Source organism: Podarcis vaucheri (assembly GCF_965113315.1).
Source record: "Podarcis vaucheri genome assembly, chromosome: 9".
In the NCBI taxonomy this organism is placed as follows: domain Eukaryota; kingdom Metazoa; phylum Chordata; class Lepidosauria; order Squamata; family Lacertidae; genus Podarcis; species Podarcis vaucheri.
The window spans coordinates 528,308-547,635 of record NC_138767.1 but is presented as its reverse complement, the minus strand read 5'-3'; the positions used below and the strand labels follow the sequence as shown (position 1 = coordinate 547,635).

Genomic DNA, 19,328 nt, shown 5'->3' with positions numbered 1-19,328 from the left:
ATCAGCAAAGAATTAGAGATAATATAGACCAAACGTTTATTAGAGAGTGGGATATTTACAGAAAATATCTGAAAGAGCATAGGACCCCAGTAGAAACAAAGAAAATCTTATAAAAATGAGGATATGGGATAAGATGGTAGTGATAACGAAAAGAGTGCTACATAACAGAAACCCGGAACCTTCGATGGTGTGACTGGAAGTCATAATGGAAGCAGAGTTGTAAGAAATCCATTTACTTTTTGCTATTTGTATTATCCTTTGGGTTTTTCGTTCGTTGACAGTTTTTTCTTTTTTTAAGCTAATAAAGCAATTTTTTAAAAAAGGAAAACTGGTCTGACGGAATCAAGAGCTTCCATTTTGTGGAATTAATTAAACTCAATAGCTGAAATTGGATTTTGGAGGCATGTGCAATTAATTGTCACCGTTTTGAATTTTGTTGCCTTATGGCCACCCTTGGCGGGTCGTGCAAGCTGCTATGTTCTGAATAATGTTCTCATTCCGCTGGGAACAAAAGGGGTGGGACCCCCAAAATGTCTGGGAGCTGATCTAAAGCATGGATGTGCCTTTGGTCTCCTCCAGAACATGCCTCAAGCATTCTTTACAAATCAGTAACAATTCTTGAAAGCCAATTATAGGGGCAATATAGAATCACAGAAGGGATCCCCCAGGTCATCTAGTCCAACCCCCGTCAATGCGGGAATTTTTGCAGAGGGAAGGCCATTTTTGCACCCCAAAATAGCTCCCCTTTGGGACTGGGCTGCTCTGCCTGCCTCTCCCACTGGGCTCTGGGCCTGGGAGGGGTCCAGCTGGGCTGCACCTGCGGCCAGGTGGGTCACGGCATCCTTACCTGAGATGCAGACTCTGCCTCGGCAGGGCAGGCGGTCGTCCACGGGACCAGCGTCTGAGGGGCTGAGGGGGGGAGAAAGGGCTGTCAGAGACACAGGGAGGACCCCCCCCCACTGCCTGCCCCCCAAAAGCCCCACTCCAGCATCACGGGAGAGTTCAGGCTACACTCTTGATTGACAACTCCAAGGATGTGGGGAAGCAGAACAACTGCATCAGTGGCATTCTTCATTAAAAAATTTATTTTAGAAGATTCATATGCTACTATTTATTTTTTTAAAGTTTCATGGCAGCATGCAGATTTTAATTAAATAATAATAATAATTTATTTATACCCCGCCCATCTGGCTGGGTTTCCCCAGCCACTCTGGGCGGCTCCAAAGAAAATATTAAAAATACAATAAATCATTTTTGAGTATGTTTGATATTGTCAATTGCTTTTACTTCAATACTGTCTTTCAGTTTGCGTATCACCTTGTGGTCTTTTAGTCCAGTACTGTAATAAATAATAATAATAATAATAATAATAATAATAATAATGTTTATATACCCCCCTTCATCCGTGAATCATACCCACACCATTAAAACAGATTTAATAGCCCAAGGGGTGGATTAAGAGAGCAGCAGTGCCTCATTCAGAAAAGAGGCAGAAGTAGGTGGTAGCCATAGGAATGGATAGTCAGAATGAAAAGAAGAGTCATAATCTCAGAGCAGTGTTGGGCTGGAGGGGAACCAAAGGGTCATCTAGCTGAACCCGCTGCAACGCAGGAATCGCACCAGAGGCCTCCTGGGAAAGGCCAACTCAGCTGCTCCCAAGAGGAGGCTGAGCAAACTTCCCTTGCCCAAAGAGGGTCCCCCTCAGGCTCTTCTGCCGCAGGAAGCCCCCCCCCCCGAAGAGGCCAGCCTAACCTCGAATCCGGCCCCTTTGGACAACCCAGGAGGCGTCAAAGGCAGCCCCCTTCCCAGTCCCACCCAAAGCTCTTGGGGCGCTCCTGTAGGCACACAGCTCCTCTCCAGGCTGCCCCCCCAGCTCTCCCTTGTTGCAGGAATTTATCTATAGGTGGGGGGGGGCTGCCCCTCCCACAGATCTCATGCACATGCAGCCCACCACCAAAACCAGCACAATCACTTTTGTGACTTGTCCCCACAAAACACTTCATCACAGTTTCTTCCTATCTATTCAACGGGCCTCTGCTGCACAATACCAAATGTAAGAATTCACTGATCAGTGTATCTCTGTACTGGCTCACTGGGAAAACTCCAGAAATTCATCTAGACATGTGAGCTTAGCTCCTCAGCAGCCCCTCTGCCTGAGGGATAAACCCTGGCCTCCTGTTACCTGAGTGCCAGAGAGGGAGCCATTCCAGAAATAACAAACCCAGATGGAGACAAAAGGGTGGGATGAACTTGGCTGGGAAACAGGGAAATGTAAAGATCTTTTTTGTTTCACTTGATGGGTGTTTGGTGGAGGGCAAGGGGAACCATGGGGCAGGGTACAGGATGCTCAGATCACTGCGACCAGACCTCCCCTTTCATGATGTAACCGTGATGTATGAGGGATGTAGTTTGGGGTGTGTAACATAGGGATTAAAGGTAAAGGGACCCCTGACCGTTAGGTCCAGTCGTGGCCGACTCTGGGGTTGCGGCGCTCATCTCACTTTATTGGCCGAGGGAGCCGGCATACAGCTTCCGGGTCATGTGGCCAGCATGACTAAGCCACTTCTGGCGAACCAGAGCAGCGCACGGAAACGCCGTTTACCTTCCCGCCGGAGTGGTACCTATTTATCTACTTGCACTTTGACATGCTTTCGAACTGCTAGGTGGGCAGGAGCAGGGACTGAGCAACGGGAGCTCACCCCATCGCAGGGATTCGAACCGCCGACCTTCTGATCGGCAAGCCCTAGGCTCTGTGGTTTAACCCACAGCGCCACCCGCGTCCCTAACATGGGGATTAGAAGCTAATAAAAGTTGGGGTCTTCTTTTGTTCGGGGCTTCCATCTTGTTCCACCTGGTGGCAGGGGGGAGTCCTGTCGCGAGGGTCTTCAATCAAGACCAAGCCTCCTGGCTGCTGTTTTGCTCTGGTCTTCCTGGCCGATGTCCTTGTTTTTGGTCCAAGGGAGCCCTCAGATCTCCCTCCAGAGCCAGACCTCAACCATAGAGCATTCCTGAGCATGTGCAGAGTGCCAGCCCAGCCCTGAGGCTCTTCCTCCTCTTGGCCCAGGGCCGCACTGGCCCTCCTGCAGACATGCGCCACGCACCCGCCACCTCACTCACCGCCTGGCCATCCGCTGCATGACTTGCGCCTCCTTCATGCGCTGAAGCTCCGCCATGTAGGCCAGAATGCGGCTGTTGCAGACCAGGAGGCTCTTGGTGACCTCCAGGGCCTGCTGGCGCTGGGTGCAAGCCGCCAGGAGCTTGCAGGCGCCTTCGCGCATGCGGATCTCATGGTCGATCTTCTTCTGGATATCGGTGCCCTGCGAGGGGGGGGAGAAATGAAAGGGGGAGCATGTGAATGAAGCTGGGGGGGGCCCATCCAAGAACCCCAGTCCACTCATTTATTATTATTATTATTATTATTATTAATAATAATAATAATAATAATAATAATGATAAATTTTATTTATACCCTGCCCTCCCCAGCCAAGACCAGGCTCAGGGCAGCTAACACCAAATATAAAACAATTGATTGAAATACAGCTTAAAAAACAAGATTAAAATACAACATAAAAACATTAAAATGCAGCCACATTTCAGTGGAAACTCAAATCAAAAACTTTTTGGGGGATGAAAACGTCAAGGCTAACTATCTAGACTGGTCCTACGTGGGCCTGAAAATTTATTATCGCAGGAGCTCAAAGCTGCCTGATCCCCCCCCCCCAGTTATGGTGCCTGGTGGGGCAATGGCAAGTGTTGGGGGGCTCAGGGCAAAAGGGGGGGTGCCAGAAAGACCTTCTGGGAAAGGACACCAAATGGCTTGGGACACGACTGGGAAGCGGAGTGAGAGGGGGCCCCATAAACGAAGAAAGAAACACACACCCACACCCCGGACTCAGCTTTCGTGACAGCTGTGTGTCTTTTGGGGGGGGTGAGAGGAGAGAAGCAGCCCCTGTTCTCAACGGCCAGAGTGCTCTGAGCATGCGCAGAGCGCTCCCCACCTCTCACAGGCTTGAAATGTCGGGCCCTTTCTGTGGGGCAAGGGAAAGCTGACCTGCCCCAGTGTACAGCCTCTGGGGAGCCAAAACGTTTTGGGGGGGGAGGGAGGCGTCTCCAAACGGCACCCCAAACGATGCCTGGGGGGGTGTTCAGAATCAATTGCCTTCCTGACTGTCAGTTTCCCAAAACACCTTCATGCTGCTGTTAAATATTATTATTATTAATTAAATATTATTATTGTATATTAAAATATATCACAATAAAGGGAAACATTTTCCTGTGTTTGGTGCCCCCACCCAAAAAAATACCAGGCTCCACGGTCTCCCACCCGCCACCCCAGGAAGACCCCCGATCTTTGAGTGAGAATGGATGACCCCCAGAACCCACCATCAGGGCGAGAGCTCAGCCTCTGAACATGCAAAGCCCCGCCTCTGTAGAAGGTTCCTGAGCTTGTGCAGAGCGCCTCCCCCATCACACGCACAGAGTCACAGTAGACCTATCCAATTCCTGGGACCCCCCAGGGTCATTGGGTCCAACGCAGCAGCCCCAACTAAGTCACCCGTGTCAGGTGGCCGTCCAAGCTCTGCTGAAAAACTGGGGTTCAACAGGTAAAGCTCCGGGGGCAGAGTCCCTTGCCCCCCACCCCTTGCGCAATGGACATTATGTACCAAAGACGGGGTGGAGAGATCTGAAAAGAGGGATACAATCTGGGGGGGGGGGCAAATTCCTTCCTTCTCCCCTGCGTTGCCGGGGGCTGGACTAGATGTCCTTTGGGGGGCCCCTTCCAACTCTCCAGTTCTCTGCAGCCTTTTGCCCAGGCCAGAGGAAATCCCATTAGCATCCATTTTTGCCTCGGAGTTTTTGGGTATGGGTGGGGGGGGCCTCGCGACTGACCCCTCCCACAAAGCCCCTGCCGGATGCAGAGACCCCCCTCTTGTCTCTACAGCTACGGAGCCCCCCCCCAAAAAAACCAGCCTCAACCCCCTCCCTCCCCCAGCCTGAAGGGCCGTGAAGCAGCAAAAAAATCCAGCAGCTTCTGGGGGGGGGAGAGAGGCCCCCCTCCCGGCGAGAAATGCCCTCCATCATGCCAGCCGCAGAGATGGGCACGAGGGCCCCGCCTCTTCCAGGCCTCTCTAAGGGGAAACCCCAGCCTCTTCCTGGGGGGCTCCCCTCCTCACCCCCCAAGCGTCCGTCCCCCCAACCACTCACCTCGGCCAGCCTGCCGCTCTCCATGCCGGCACCCCCTAACTTAGCCGCCGGCCCCCCATGCGGCAAAGGCGGTCCTGGCAGCGGGGCGGGTGACAGCTGGAGGGGGAGGGACGGGGGGGGGCAGAGTCGGTGCAGCAGCTGAGGAAACTCTGACATCACCAGCTGCCTATTTATAGCCGGGTTGGGGGGGGACAGCTGGGCTGGGGAGACCGCGGCCTCCTCTGCCCCCCCCCTGCAAGAAAATGGGGAAGGGGAAATCAGGGGTCTGGTGGGGAAAAGGAGGGTGGGGAGCTGCTCCTCAGCCCCCCCAAAAAACCTACATTATTTGGGAGCCCCTCCCCCTCTATGGGGCGGCTGAGAAAAGGGAAGGGGTCCCATGCAAGAGGTTGAATTTGGGGGGGCAGATGGGGGGGCCATTTGCTCTTCATCCTTTGTGGGGCTGGAGGCACCCCAGAACTCAGGGATGGAGCGGGGGGGGGCTCTCCTAGGCAAACTGATGGGGGCGAAGATGGGGGGCAGGTTTTGGGAGGTGGGCAAAGGGTGGGGGGCAAAGGGTGGGGCTGGCATGAGGCTCAAAACCCTGCCCCCCCCAGGACCTCCAGCCTGGGCTAATCAGCTTGCGGCAGATTATGGCAGAGATGCTGAGGATTTAGCAGGGCTGGGAGGAAAATCTGGAGGGTGGGGTGTCTGGCCAATGCCCCCCCCCCAGGCAGTGGAGTCTGGCCAGCCGGGATTCTCCGCCAAAACCAACACAAAATCAGAGATGGAAGGGGCCCCACGAGTCATCTAGACTAACCCCCCTGCAATGCAGAAATCACAGTTGATCTTGACAGAGTCCCTCTGAGCACGAGCAGAGTGCAGCTGCTTCAGCGCTAGCAGCCGGAACCAGTCCAGACCGACCCACTCCGAGGGGTGGAGAGAAGGGGGTCAGGGAAGGGGCTCCCTGCAACTCACAACACCCCCCCCCCTTTTGTTGAAGCCACACGAAGCGCCTTGGCCGAAACCATGAATTATTATTTATGGCTATTTATGAGCATATTGTTCTAGGACCAATCAGACTGCTGCATTTTGGATCCTATTCAACTCAGTACATCACAATATCTATCCCACCTTTTTCGCGTGCAGAGTTCTCCGGCTCCTCCTTTGACCACAACCCTGCGAGGGAGCTGAGCCTGAGATGCGGTGACATGGCTGCGCGGGGATTCGAACCCGGGCCTCTCCCCCGCCCTAGCCCAGTAGTCCAGCGCTCTGACCACTACGCCATGTTGCCTCGCCTTGACCCGGCCAGGGACCAGACCAGCCTGCACAAGGCAAAAGCCTTCGAGGTCCTCTCCCCTCAAAGGTCGGCATCTCTGGGCTCCCTGGCTTGTTCCGGGGGGGGGGGAGCAGCAGCGGAATGGGGGGGCCGCCTGGGTCAAGGGCTTTCTGGCAGACCAGGGGTGCCCAGAATGAGCCAAGGCAGGGGGACGGATCCTGCCTATCAAGTTGTTCATTAAGTAAGACATCAGAAGAGACTGAGGTTTCAGGCCAATGGGACCCACAAAGCTCATGGTGGCCAAACATCATCATCATCATCATCATCATCATCATCATCATCATCATAATTTATTTATACCCCGCCCATCTGGCTGAGTTTCCCCAGCCACTCTGGGCAGCTTCCAATCGAGTGTTAAAAACAATACAGCATTAAATATTAAAAACTCCCTTTTAAAAGTAGGATAGTTGTTTATTTCCTTGACATCTGGCGCCACCACCGAGAAGGCCCTCTGCCTGCTTCCCTGTAACCTCACAGATGCCCCAATGGGAAACCTGCAAGCAGAATTCAAACACAGGAGCCCTCTCTCCTCCTGGGGATTTCAGCCACTGGTCTCCTGCAGAGGGGAGTTCCACAGGTTAACGTGAAAAACAGCTTCCTTCCTTTTCTCTGTCCTCCGTTGGGCAAAGAAGCAGCGCTTGCCTGCCCTCACCTCCCAAAGGAGAGGGCCCAGTTGGAAAATGACTCAGGAAAGGGCAACCCAAGGGATCCCGGATCGACTGCCCTATGAGGAACAGTTGCAGTCGTGGGACTTGGAGAGAAGGCGAGGAAAAGGCGACACATCATTTTGGACTCACAGCTGTCCATGGAGGCGCAGGTCCATTCTGTGTCCAGGGCAGCTGTTTATCAGCTCCATCTGGTATGCAGGATGAGACCCTACCTGCCCGCAGACTGTCTGGCCAGAGTGGTCCATTCTCTGGTTATCTCCTGCTTAGACTGCTGCAATGCGCTCTCTGTGGGGCTACCTGTGAAGGTGACCTGGAAACTGCAACTAATCCAGGAGCGGCCGCCGAGGGCACGTAACACCGGTCTTGAAAGACCTACACTGGCTCCCAGTACGTTTCCGAGCACAATTCAAAGTGTTGGTGCTGACCTTTAAAGCCCTAAACGGCCTCGGTCCTGTATACCTGAAGGAGCGTCTCCACCTCCATCGTTCAGCCCGGACACTGAGATCCAGCACCTTCTGGCAGTTCCCTCATTGCAAGAAGTGAGGCTACAGGGAACCAGGCAGAGGGCCTTCTCAGTGGTGGTGCCCGCCCTGTGGAACGCCTTCCCACCAGATGTCAAAGAGATAAACAACTACCTGACATTCAGAAGACACCTGATGGCAGCCTTGTTCGGGGAAGCTTTTAATGTTTAATAGGTTATTGTATTTTTCATCTTTGTTGGAAGCCGCCCAGAGTGGCTGAGGAAACTCAGCCAGATGGGTGGGGTATAAATAATAAATTATTATTATATTATAAAATTATGCCTTGCCTGGGAAAAGTGGGGAGAGAGAGGCTTCTCTCTCTCTCTCTCTCTCTCTCTCTCTCTCTCTCTCTCTCACAGAGCTCTGGAAAATCCATGAAGCTGACAGAAGCTGCAGGACAAATAAAAGACAGTCCTCCTTCATGCAGCGCAGAGTTAGACTGTGGAACTCCCAGCCACAAGGAGCATAGCTTCAAAAGAGGGCAAATTCATGGACGGCTGTCAGTGGCTCCTCGCCAGGACACCTCGGCCTCCGCAGTCGGATTCTGCAACGCTCCTGAATCCCAGCGGCTGGGAAAGTCAGGGGGGCCACTCTTGAGCTCCAATCCTGCTCTGGGGCTTCCCTTTGGCCCCTGGGGGAACAGGAGGCTGGCCTGATCCAGCCCAGGGGCTCCTCTGAGTCTCCCTTTCCTGCTGGGCCCAGGCAGGAAGTCCCACTTTTCTGCCAAAGGAGCATTCTGCTGCACCAAACCGGATGAGCAAACCGGAGGCAAACCCCAAAGGGCACCAGACCCCCCCAAAAAGACACCCCCCGCCTGTGGAGCGAGGCCGGACTCTGGCCCAAGCCCAACGCCAGCCTGGCCAGGTGGACTCCCAGTAGAAGCCCCAGAAAACAGAGAAGCATGGAAGCGCCACAAGGCACACCTGTCTGGAAGCCAAGCCGAGGGAGACCGGGTGCCCCCCCTCCCACCAGCACTGGGACGCTCCTGCCCCCCAGGACTGGCGCAGCCGCACAGGAAAGGGGCCCAGGAAGCAGCAGGTGGAGACACACAGCAAGCGAGTTGAGGGCACCCACTGCACTCCGAATCGGGTCCTGCGCCGCCTCTTGCGCCCCCCACCCTGCCTGCCCCCTTCCCCATTCAGCTCGGAGACAAAGAGATAACGGGTGCCAAGATTCGGGTTACAGGGGAGCGCCAGGCAAACATCCAGGAAACCCCAAGACAATCGGTTTGCTTCTACCCAGCTGAGAAAGGCGGGCGCCAGCTTCTGAGATCCACTCCTCACTGGGCATCGCTAAATGTGCAACGCAAGTTCGGGGAAACTCCAAACTTTCCACTCTGAGGATATCTTTTCTCACACGCCCTACTCACACAGGTCTCCGCATTCACACGCCCGCATCCCTTTGGAAGGAGCCCCCCTCCCGAAGCAAAGCCCCTCCCCGTCGGGTGGCAAGGTCCTGCCCAGCTGCCCCCTTACCTCCAGGCTGAGGGCAATCTGTCGGATGTAGAGCATGTTGAGGTCCTCCAAGATGCGGAGTTTGTCCTGCATCTTGGCACAGCACCCTCTCCCTCACCGACGCCTCCTCTGTGGGGTGCGGGAAGTCTGGGGGCACCCCTACTGCCCCAGGGCGGCAGGGCCAGGGGCCCCTGGCAGGGCCCCCATCTGGGCACGGCTGGGGCTGCTTCAGACGCCAGGAAACACTGTGCTGTCTGCACCCGGAGAGCTGGAGCGGAGCAGCGGAGGTCTCCAGCCTGCCTGTGGGGTGGGGCGGGGTGGGGCAGCGAGGCCCCCAGCTCCTGGCGCTGCCCAGGCCTCCGTCAGCAGATTCTGCGCCCCCGGCCGAGCTGCGGAGAGAACAGGGCCGTCCTTTCATGCCAGCCGGGCGGCTCCAGACTCCCACCCGCAGAACAAGCAGCCTCTGTGCCTGAAAGGGCAACAGCGCTGGCTGTGCCCCCCGTTTCACAAAGGAGGGGAGCTTGCCAGCCAGGCGGCTGGCACCCCCCGCAAGGAGGCGAGCCTGCAGGCAAGGAGCCCCTTGGCCTTGGGGGTCCGGCGCCCCATCTCTGCAGCAGCAGCACCACCACCTGCCTGGGTGTCACCCTGGGTGCCACCCATGCCCTGGTGCTGCCCCCTGCTGCCCGCCTTCTTTCCCAAGCCTCGGGAGCGTGCCCACGTCGCCCCTCTGCTGCCCCTGGGCCCCGCTCTCACCTCCTGCCCCTCAGCGGGGCTCCTTCTCCCTCTCAGGCCCCCCATGCGCCTCAGGGAGCCCTATGCTCCAGCTGCAAGCCTCTTCCCCCCATAGACAGGAAACCGCCTGGCCCCACGCCCGCCCCTCCAGCCCAGCATTCCTGGTTGGGCTCCTCTTACAAGAGCCGCCCCTGCAAGCTCCTCCGCCCGCTCCCTTGCGCCAGGGGCCGCCTCTTCCAGGCCCCGGCCCTCCCAGGCCCTCCCACCGGCCACCAGAGAGGGAGGGAGCCCGGCTGCCAGCCCCTCACTCAGGCCTGGCGGGAAGGAGGGGATAGCGGGGCCAGCACATTTCAAGCTCACACAAAAGACAGGCACACTCCTGCGCCCACGTGGCAGGGAGCTGGCCAGCGCCCCCTGCGCTCCAGGCAGCCCAGGGCCACATGCCCAGCCAGACACACCCGGAGAAGCTTGGCACCAAGGCAGGCATCGCAGCCAGCCTCGCCAGGCAGCCCAGAAACTGCTCTAGAGGCCGCTCGGCCTGGACCCTCAACCAAAGCAGTCCAAGGCTGGCACAGATGCCACTGCCCCAAGCAAAATGCCACAGCAGAGTCTCCTCCGCGCAGGATGGGCTCAGAGACCACGGGGTCTGCTTGGTGCCAAGCAGAAGAACGCCCCACTCTCTCCAAAGCCTCCAGGGCTCTCTGTGCCAACCGGTTACGCACACAGCGCCAGGCAGGGTTGCCTGCCTAATTTGGGAAACTTCCAGGGGTCAGAGCTGGAAGGGACACCTGAGGGTCATCCAGTCCAACCCCCTGCCATGCAGGAACCTTTTGCCCAGTGTGGGGCTCGAACCCACAGCCCTGAGATCCAGAGTCTCACGCTCGACCAACTGAGCCATCTGGGCATGCCCCTGGCGGAGCCAAGCCTGCCACCTGGCCGATGCCGCTCCACCTCTCTGCTGGCCCAGAACTGGGGGGCACGGTGTATAAAGGAGAGGGGGGGCTCACACCTGCCTTGGCCACTCTCTCCAGATTGGAAGCCCAGCAATGCCCAGAGGGGCTCCTCACAGAATCCCAGAAGTGGAGAGTTAGGAAGGGACCCCCAGAGTCATCTAGTCCACCCCTGCAATTCTCTGAAATCTCTGCCCAAGGGAAGCTGGAGCAAGCTTGCTTTCTGGTGCTTCTCCTGAGGGCCGGACCCAGTGGATTCAAACTACAAGGAAGCAGATTCCAACTCAAGATCAGGAAGAACTTCCTTGGGGCAAGAGCTGTTTGGCAGAGAACGGATTCCCTTGGAAGGTGTGGTGGCCTGGGACTCAAACTCGGAACCGGAGGAGTCTCAGTCGGCACCGGATCCTTTGCCTCAGGCATCATCTGAACCGAGTCTGGGGCCTGATTCTGAAGAGTCCCAGTCTGCACAGGTTCCCCTGCAACAAGCCCCAGCTGGGCCGAGTCAGGGGCCTGATCCTGCCCTGGCTCCAGGTGCGGGGATTCCCTCCTTGCCTCCAGCTGGGCCATCACTTACAGCTGCTCCACTACCGGTTGGGTCAGGGGAGGCTGAGGCGGCCTCTGGGTCTAGTAACCCACCGACGTCTCCTGAGACCTGAGTACTCGCAGGAGGAGTGCTCGCCTTCGGGCGAGACAGGGAGGGGAGTTGCCAGGGGATCAGGACCGGCCGCTACCCCAACAAAGATCAAAGGCTGTCGGACCCCGACCCAGGTTGCGGGGGCAACATTGCTGTATGCCAGATCCTGCCTGAGATCCTGTACCTGTCCTTGCCTGGTTTCCTGCCTTGCATCCTGCCTTGGCCCCGTTGGACTGATTCTGGACTGGTCCTGGACTGTGTTTCTTGGGTTACCCTGGGGCCCAGCACAGAAGGTGGGTGGATTTTCCTTCACTGGAGGTTTTGAAGGAGAGGTTGGGTGGCCCCTTGTCTGGGGTTCTTCAGCTGGAATTCAAGCACTGGAGGGGGTTGGACTGGATGGTCTCTGGGGTCCCCTTCCAACTCTACAATTCTATGAGGAGGAGAGGGGACAAGCCAAAGTTGAACCATCACCCCGACGTGCAAGGTTTGCTTTTGGGCAGGAGGTCGGAGCTTGAAAGAGTTGTGCTTGCTTTGTTTTTAAACCGGGGAGTCTTTAAAATGGGACTTCCTCCCCTGCAGCCCGAAATGGTACAGTCCGCTCTCCAGCTGCCTCATTCTGCTGGGGCCAATGCAAAAAAGGCCCCGCATGGCACCGCTTCAGGGTGCAACTGCCCAGAACCTGCCTAGGCTCCCAAAAGACGATGCCAAATGATACCAATTGCTCCAGAGGGCACCTTCCTTCCCACCCCCAGAATATCTGTCAATCAAAAAGAGCTGGGCAGAACCCAGGAGTCCAGCCTGCCCCCGCCCCACAGCACCAGGAAGACCCACCAAGACGCAGCCCTGGAACCTTTCAGGTAAGAGAGTGCACAGAACCTCTGGGCATGGGCAGAGTGCAACCTGAGGCTGCGCTCTGTGACTAAGAATAAGAGGAAGAGGATTTTTATGGGCGCCAAGGCAGCTGCCCTTCCATGGGCACTCACACCCCCCACCAGGAGGGTGGCAGCACCCACCTTTGTAAGATGCAGCCTCCGCTGAGCAGCACAATCGCTTTCTGTTTTCCAGCAGGGCTCGTGTGCTGCCTTGGGACTCCCAGCACCCAAAGGTGCTCCCCCCCAAGCAGATTCTTTGTCCGCCTGCCAACTTTGGGGCTCTGCCAAGCCTGCTAATACTTCCCTCTGGTGCGTGGGTGGCAACGCTGCCCTTTTGGCTGCAGAAGCATCGCCACTCGCTCCTGAGCATCAGAAATAGAGGGAATTAAGGTGAGCTGCGCGGCGGATTTCCTTTTGTCTGGCCTGTGTGGCTTCAGCTGAACCCAAGGCCTCGTAAATCAATGACGAGAAGGGCCAGGCGTATTCCTGGCTGCCAGCCTCCAGAGTTTACCAAGCCAGTCACAATTCTCAAAGGAATGACACAAGACAGGATGCTGGCACACAATTGCTGGCGGGAGCAAGGCCTTGTCAGCACGGACAATTGACAATTTGCTACCGGGCCCGAGTTCGAGGAGTTACCATGAGTCGATAAATCCCTTAGCAACGTGGGACCTGCAAGATCGCCTGACCCCAAGCTGCCCACTCAGCCACTTTGATTGGCAGAATTGGCCCAGCTACAGGTGCCACAACTGGGCATCTGCAAGGACTTGACCATTTCAGGTGGCAGTGCCTACCCTCTGGAACTCCCTGCCAATTGATACCCAGCAGACGCCTTCGCTGCCTCCTTTTGGGCACCTGCCAAAAACATCCCTTTTTAGACAAGCCTATCCAGATGCTGAGAAAGTTGACACAAGTTTTAACTTGTCTGAAAATATTTTAAGTTTGTATGTTTTGAATTATCCCTGTAATTCAAACTTTGTTGATATTGTTTTACCTTTTGGTAAACCATTTTGAGGTTTGTTTGTTTTTAAACAGTGCAAAAATTAAATAAGTAAGTCTTAAACAGACATGCAGGGAAACGCCAGCCCTGCAATGCTGTCATTCCGGGGAGTTGTTAGCTGAACTGGGCATAATCTAACGAGGAAATGGCTAATCACCTCGAGGAAAGCATTCCACTGGCTGCGAAGAGGAGCACGGTCAGGTTCCTTGTTCCAGTCTAAATGCAAATCCTCCCTTAGGACTTGTGTGGTGAGTTCCCAGAACACCTTAAACTTCTGCTGTTGCCTCTGGGAAAGACGGCTGCATTGTCTGAGCAGAAAGGATCGGGGAGAGCTGCAACAAAATGTTGCAGCGCCAAGTGCTACTCCACCACAAACACACCCCTGGCTCTCTCCAATGAGCATGCTCAGTCCTCATGGAATCACAGAATGGTAAAGTTGGCAGAGACCCCCCCCCCAAAGCGTTGTCTAGCCCCCTGCAATGCAGGAATCACAGGAAGCTGATCACAGTTTTGGGGGAGACAGGGCCTGTGAACTTCCCCCCTCAGATTTCCGGCACTTCCCCAAAGGGCCCCATCCAGCCTGCCGACACCTCTCCTGCCCTTTGGCGCACAGTATGCGACCCTCTTTTGGCTGCACAAGCAACAACACACACAGGCTGGGCGATGGAAATAGAAGGAACGGTTATTTCAGGCGGGTTAAAAATAAAAGGAAGGACCATGTCTGAATGCAGCGCGCCTTAATTCTGGACGGTACAGCGGTACCTTGGGTTCCAGACGCTTCAGGTTCCAGACTCCACTAACCCAGAAATAGTACCTCGGGTTAAGAACTTTGCTTCAGGATGAGAACAGAAATCGTGCTTTGGCGGCGCGGTGGCAGCAGGAGGCCCCATTAGCTAAAGTGATGCTTCAGGTTAAGAACAGTTTCAGGTTAAGAATGGACCTCTGGAACGAATTAAGTACTTAACCCGAGGTTGTTTGTTGTTGTTGTTTAGTCGTGTCCGCCTCTTTGTGACCCCCTGGACCAGAGCATGCCAGGCCCTCCTGTCTTCCACTGCCTCCCTCATGCTGGTCTCTTCGAGAACACTGTCCCACCATCTCATCCTCTGTCATCCCCTTCTCCTTGTGCCCTCCATCTTTCCCAGCGTCAGGGTCTTTTCCAGGGAGTCGTCTCTTCTCATGACGTGGTCTTGGAGCCTCAGCTTCAGGATCTGGCCTTCCAGTGAGCACTCAGGGCTGATTTCCCTAAGAATGGAGACGTTGGATCTTCTTGCAGTCCATGGGACTCTCCAGAGTCTCCTCCAGCACCAGAACTCAAAAGCATCCCTTCTTCGGCCATCAGCCTTCTTGATGGTCCAGCTCTCACTTCCATACATCACTACTGGGAAAACCATGGCTTTTACTATACGAACCCGAGGTACCACTGTACAACAATAAGTATCCAAACAAAGCCGTGTTGCAAAAGAGAACATCAGCGTTTTCAGTCCTGTTCAGAATTAACGTCCACAATGTTTGGGCAACATGATGACCATATACCTACGAAATAGACAAACTTTGTAGAATTCCTTCAAACAACAACAAGTTCAAAATGAAATTTTACACTCAAAGTCTCTGAAAGGTTCTGGATATTGACTGCAGCATTTGATATTTTCATTCACATATATTCATTTGAAATAAGATGAGTTTATGAAACAATTCTATATCCTCCCACCACACTGGCGAAGATCTATGAAACAGCAGTCAATATCCAGAATCTCTGTTCAGTGTTGGACATTATATTTGCGGAATACACAAAGCTCCAAAGCTTATCTTTCATCGTACAAAGTTTGGCACATTGCTTCATTTAAAGACTTTCAGAGGCTTTGAGTCTGAGATTTCATTTTGAACCCACCACCCAAAAAAATTGTGGGTGCCCTGGCACCCAGAGCCCCCTAGAGTTGGTGCCTTTGCCAACCACATGCCCCAAAGGGAAACCCACAAGCAGTATCCAAACACAAGTGGGAGGGAGTTCCGTAGTTTAACTTTGCACCTTATTGTACGGAGTCATAATAAGCCCACCCAGCCTGCACGGACTGGCAGTGGCTCTTCTGGGTCTCAGACGGAGGCGGGTTCCTGTGCTGCACGGGGTTGGGATAGATGACCGCTGGGTCCCTTCTCCAACCCCACAATTCTGTAGTAAGCCCTGGCAGAAGGAAGGAGGGCAGCCCCCAGCGGGGGTCGGTGGCCACTGCAGACAGCCCCAGATCCAGAGGTCAGGACCCGGGCGGGGAGTCCCACGTGGGGCAAGGCTGGGCTTCGATCCAGGAAGTCTGGCCCAGGCTGGTCCTGGGGCGAGGAGGGCAGGTGCTGCCGAATCTCTTTCCTCATGCGCAGGGGGAAGTCCCTGGCAGGGGAGATAATGGAGCCTTTGTTCCCCATCGCTGGGGGGTGGGGAAGCTGGCCGTAACCCTTTCCCCGGCCACAGGGCAGGCCCCAAACCCCAGCCCCACACTTGCCACACCCCAGCAGAAGCAGGCAGAGGAGGGGCTGGAGGAGGGGGCAGGTTTCTAGCCCCTGTGAGTGGCAGGGGGAACTTCCCCATACCTGACACCTTGGGCAAGGCAGGGCAGGCGGGCACAGTGGGTCCTGGAGACCCCCCCCAAAAGTAGCCCAGTCATCTGGATTAGGCATGGCTTGGGAGGGTGTTTGGTGGTCCAGGGAGGGACAAAAATCCTCCAGAAGTTGTTAATAATAAATAATAATAAATATTATTATTATTAAATAATAATACCCTGCCCATCTGGTCGAGGCCTCCCCAGCCACTCTGGGCGGCTCCCAACAGATTGAAAACAGAATAAAACATCAAACATTAAAAACTTCCCTAAACAGGGCTGCCTTCAGAAGTCTTCTAAAAGTCAGATAGTTGTTTACAGTGTTTCCTTGACATCTGGTGGGAGGGCGTTCCACAGGGCGGGTGCCACTACCGAGAAGGCCCTCTGCCTGCTTCCCTGTAACTTGCCTTCTTGCATGGAGGGAACCGCCAGAAGGCCCTCAGAGCTAGACCTCGGTGTCCGGGCAGAACGATGGGGGTGGAGATGCTCCTTCAGGTATGCTGGGATGAGGCCGTTTAGGGCTTTAAAGGTCAGCACCAACACTTTGAATTGTGCTCAGAAATGTCCTGGGAGCCAATGTAGGTCTTTCAGGACCAGTGTTATGTGGTCTCTGTGGCCGCTCCCAGTCACCAGTCTAGCTGCCGCATTCTGGATTAGTTGTAGTTTCCAGGTCACCTTCCAAGGTAGCCCCACATAGAGCGCATGGCAGTAGTCCAAGCAAGAGATAACCAGAGCATGCACCACTCTGGCCAGACAGTGCATAGGTGGGGAGGGAGGCTGAAGGCATGACCTTAGGGGCGCAGGCGTGTAGGAAGAGCAGGGGAAGACGCAGCATTATCTGCACAGACTGGCAGCCCCTCTCCAGAATATGGGTCTGGGGTCTCTCCCATCTGCACCTGGAGATGCCAGCAGGGATTTAACCTGTGACCTTCTGCACGCAGGCCGGTGCTCTGCCAGGGAGCCCCAGGGCCTGGTCTGTGGGGAAAGAGGCCCCAGGCCACCCTGAGGTCCTCCTGCCTTCAGGGACTCCAAGGCCTTGGGCGGAAAACTCTGGTTCAGTCCCAGGTTTAGGGCGGGGTGGGGGTTGCTCGCACATGGTGTGGAGCCAAGGGGCACAAAATAATAAAGATAATAATGCCTATATTTATACGGGTACCTCCTGAGAAGATCCCTTAAAAAGCAACTATACCAAAAAGGAATTATTGTGAAAATAATTTTTTTGGGGGGTTTTCCTTGTTCTTGGTCTGGTTGCTCCCCTTCCAGGAGGGGCTGGGGTTGAGGGAGGCCACTTGCTGTGAGAATTGCAAGTGGGGTGTCCCTAGTATGGGGGATGAGGAATATGGCGAGCGGGGCGACCTTTCCTGGGGGCCCTTTGCCTGCAGCTCGGCCTGCCCAGCCTGGGGCTCTGTGGGGGGGGGGCAGGGGCTTCTGGCACCTCAGACCTCAGTTGCCCTCTCTGCAAAATGGGAAGAAGTGGCCTCACAGTGCAAAAAAGTGCAACTCACTGGGCCGTACAAACCGCTGTGCAAATAAGTATAGATTTATTTCGTACCTGTTACTCCCAGCCGCCCACTGACTCTCGCCCAAAATGTTCCCCAGATCCCTGCCACCTTCTGAACATGAGCAAATCTCTCCCCCACTTCAGATTCAGCCCTCCCCTGGACCCCCCCCCCCATCATAACCATCCTCCACCGTCACCAAGAAAGCCAGTGTGGCCGAGGGGTTAGAGTGTTGGACAAGGACCTGGGAGACCCGGGTTCAAATCCTACCCCCAACTCCGCCATGAAGCTCCCTTGTGCCAGTCACTGCCTCTTGGCCTCACAGGGTCCTTGTGGGCGTTAAATGAGGACCAGGCACCGGGAGACCCCTACTGGATTTGAATCCGCTTTATAAACTGGTTCTCAGCTGTGGTTCTAAGTTTAAGCTGCTGTTACACCATTATTATTATTATTATTATTATTATTATTATTATTATTATTATTATTTGCATTCTGCCCTTCATGTGAAGCTCACAGGGCGGCTTTTCCAACAAATGATAGACTAGATGATATTGTTGGTGTTTACTGAATCTTAAATTATGTTTATTACTATTCAGTTTCCAATGAAATGAGGTTGCATTTTAATGTTTTAATGTTGTATTTCAATCTTGTTTTTTAAGCTGTATTTCAATCAATTGTATTTATAATGTTAGCCGCCCTGAGCCCGGTCTTGGCTGGGGTATAAATAAAATTAATTATTATTATTGTTATTACATGTGACTAATAAATTTATTGATTTATTTACAATGGCGACTAGGGACTGGGAGGCCAGGTTTCAAATCTGTCTGCTCAACCACGAAGCTCACCTGGGGGGCCAGCCCCTCCCAGCCTAACCTAGAGCCTCCCTCGCAGGGCTGGCGTCAGAATTAATCTAGGGCAGGTGGGGGGACGTGAGAACCATGTAAGTCACTTTGCGCTCCTTGGAGGGGAAAAAAGAGGGATAGAAACGCAGCGTGGAAAAAATCTCCCACGGTGGGGATGGTGGGTCCCACTCTCGCCTCCTGCCCTTCCCCGTCGAAAGGGCACCCCCAGGGCCATCTAGTCCAGCCCCCTGCAATGCAGGAACGAAGTTTCCCTCCCCGGTCTGGATACGAATCCATTTCTCAGCTGATCCGGCGTGGCGCCCCTTCCGCGCCAGGTGCTCGACGAACCGCGCCAGGAGCGCCTCGACGGGAGCGCGTCCCGCAAACCTCGCCCCCGCCCACCCGCCACGGCCACGCGCAGCCTCGCCTCCGCCCGGGACTTTCCCACGCCACCCGCGTGACTGTCCGCTCCCCCCCCCCCCGCGCGCCTACCTGGTCGGTGTCCCCGACGAGGCTAAGGCGGAACCGGCCCCGTCGGATCTCCATCTCCAGGGCTGAGCCCCGCGCCACCGTCACTCGGCTGCGGTGGTGGCGCTGGAACATGGTGCGGCGGCAGGAGGGGGGGGTTCGCGCCTCTTCTGGTCTGGGCAGCGCACCGGGAACCGTCGGGGCCCGTCGGGGAAAGTCGGGTGCGCAACCTCCGCAAGCGCCGCCAAAGGGACTTCGGCTCCGACGGCGGGCGGCCCCGGGCGCGAGTCCCACCTGGGCGGCCTTTAGCGGCGGGGGCGGCGCCGCAGCTGCTTCCGCCTCGCCCCGCCCCGTCGTGGGAGGCGAGGGCCGCCCAGCGGGCGCGGAGATGCGGCGGCTGGGCGCGGAGAGGAGGCGCAGGGGCGGGACGGGGCGAGGAGGGCGCGGGGGTCCTGCAGCCCCGGCCGGGACGCGCGACCCTCGACGGCACCCTTTCGCCAGAGCGGGCGACCCTCCTCGGCGGCCCCGGCCCAAGCGTGGCTCTCAAGAAATGCTGAACTTACCCATTAAAAAAATAGCA

At 55.5% G+C, this 19,328-nt stretch overlaps 1 protein-coding gene across 5 annotated transcripts in view; it reads right to left on the bottom strand.

The window, feature by feature from the left end:
• RTKN (rhotekin) overlaps positions 1-19,047 on the bottom strand; it is a gene marked incomplete at its 3' end in the record, with an annotated part of 35,771 nt that extends 16,724 nt beyond the window's left edge. For 2 of the 5 annotated variants that reach the window (XM_082236490.1, XM_082236491.1), the window contains exons 1-3: positions 18,773-19,046; positions 3,118-3,317; positions 848-909 (exon numbers count right to left, since the gene is read on the bottom strand). In XM_082236490.1, the coding sequence (XP_082092616.1) occupies positions 848-909; positions 3,118-3,317; positions 18,773-18,883 (373 nt within the window). In that variant the 5' untranslated portion in view covers positions 18,884-19,046. Of the gene's footprint in view, positions 1-847; positions 910-3,117; positions 3,318-5,205; positions 5,316-9,184; positions 9,553-9,916; positions 10,086-18,772 lie in introns of those variants that run through there. The other 3 variants (XM_082236488.1, XM_082236487.1, XM_082236489.1) reach the window with 3 other exon arrangements.
• Positions 19,048-19,328: the final 281 nt, after the last annotated feature.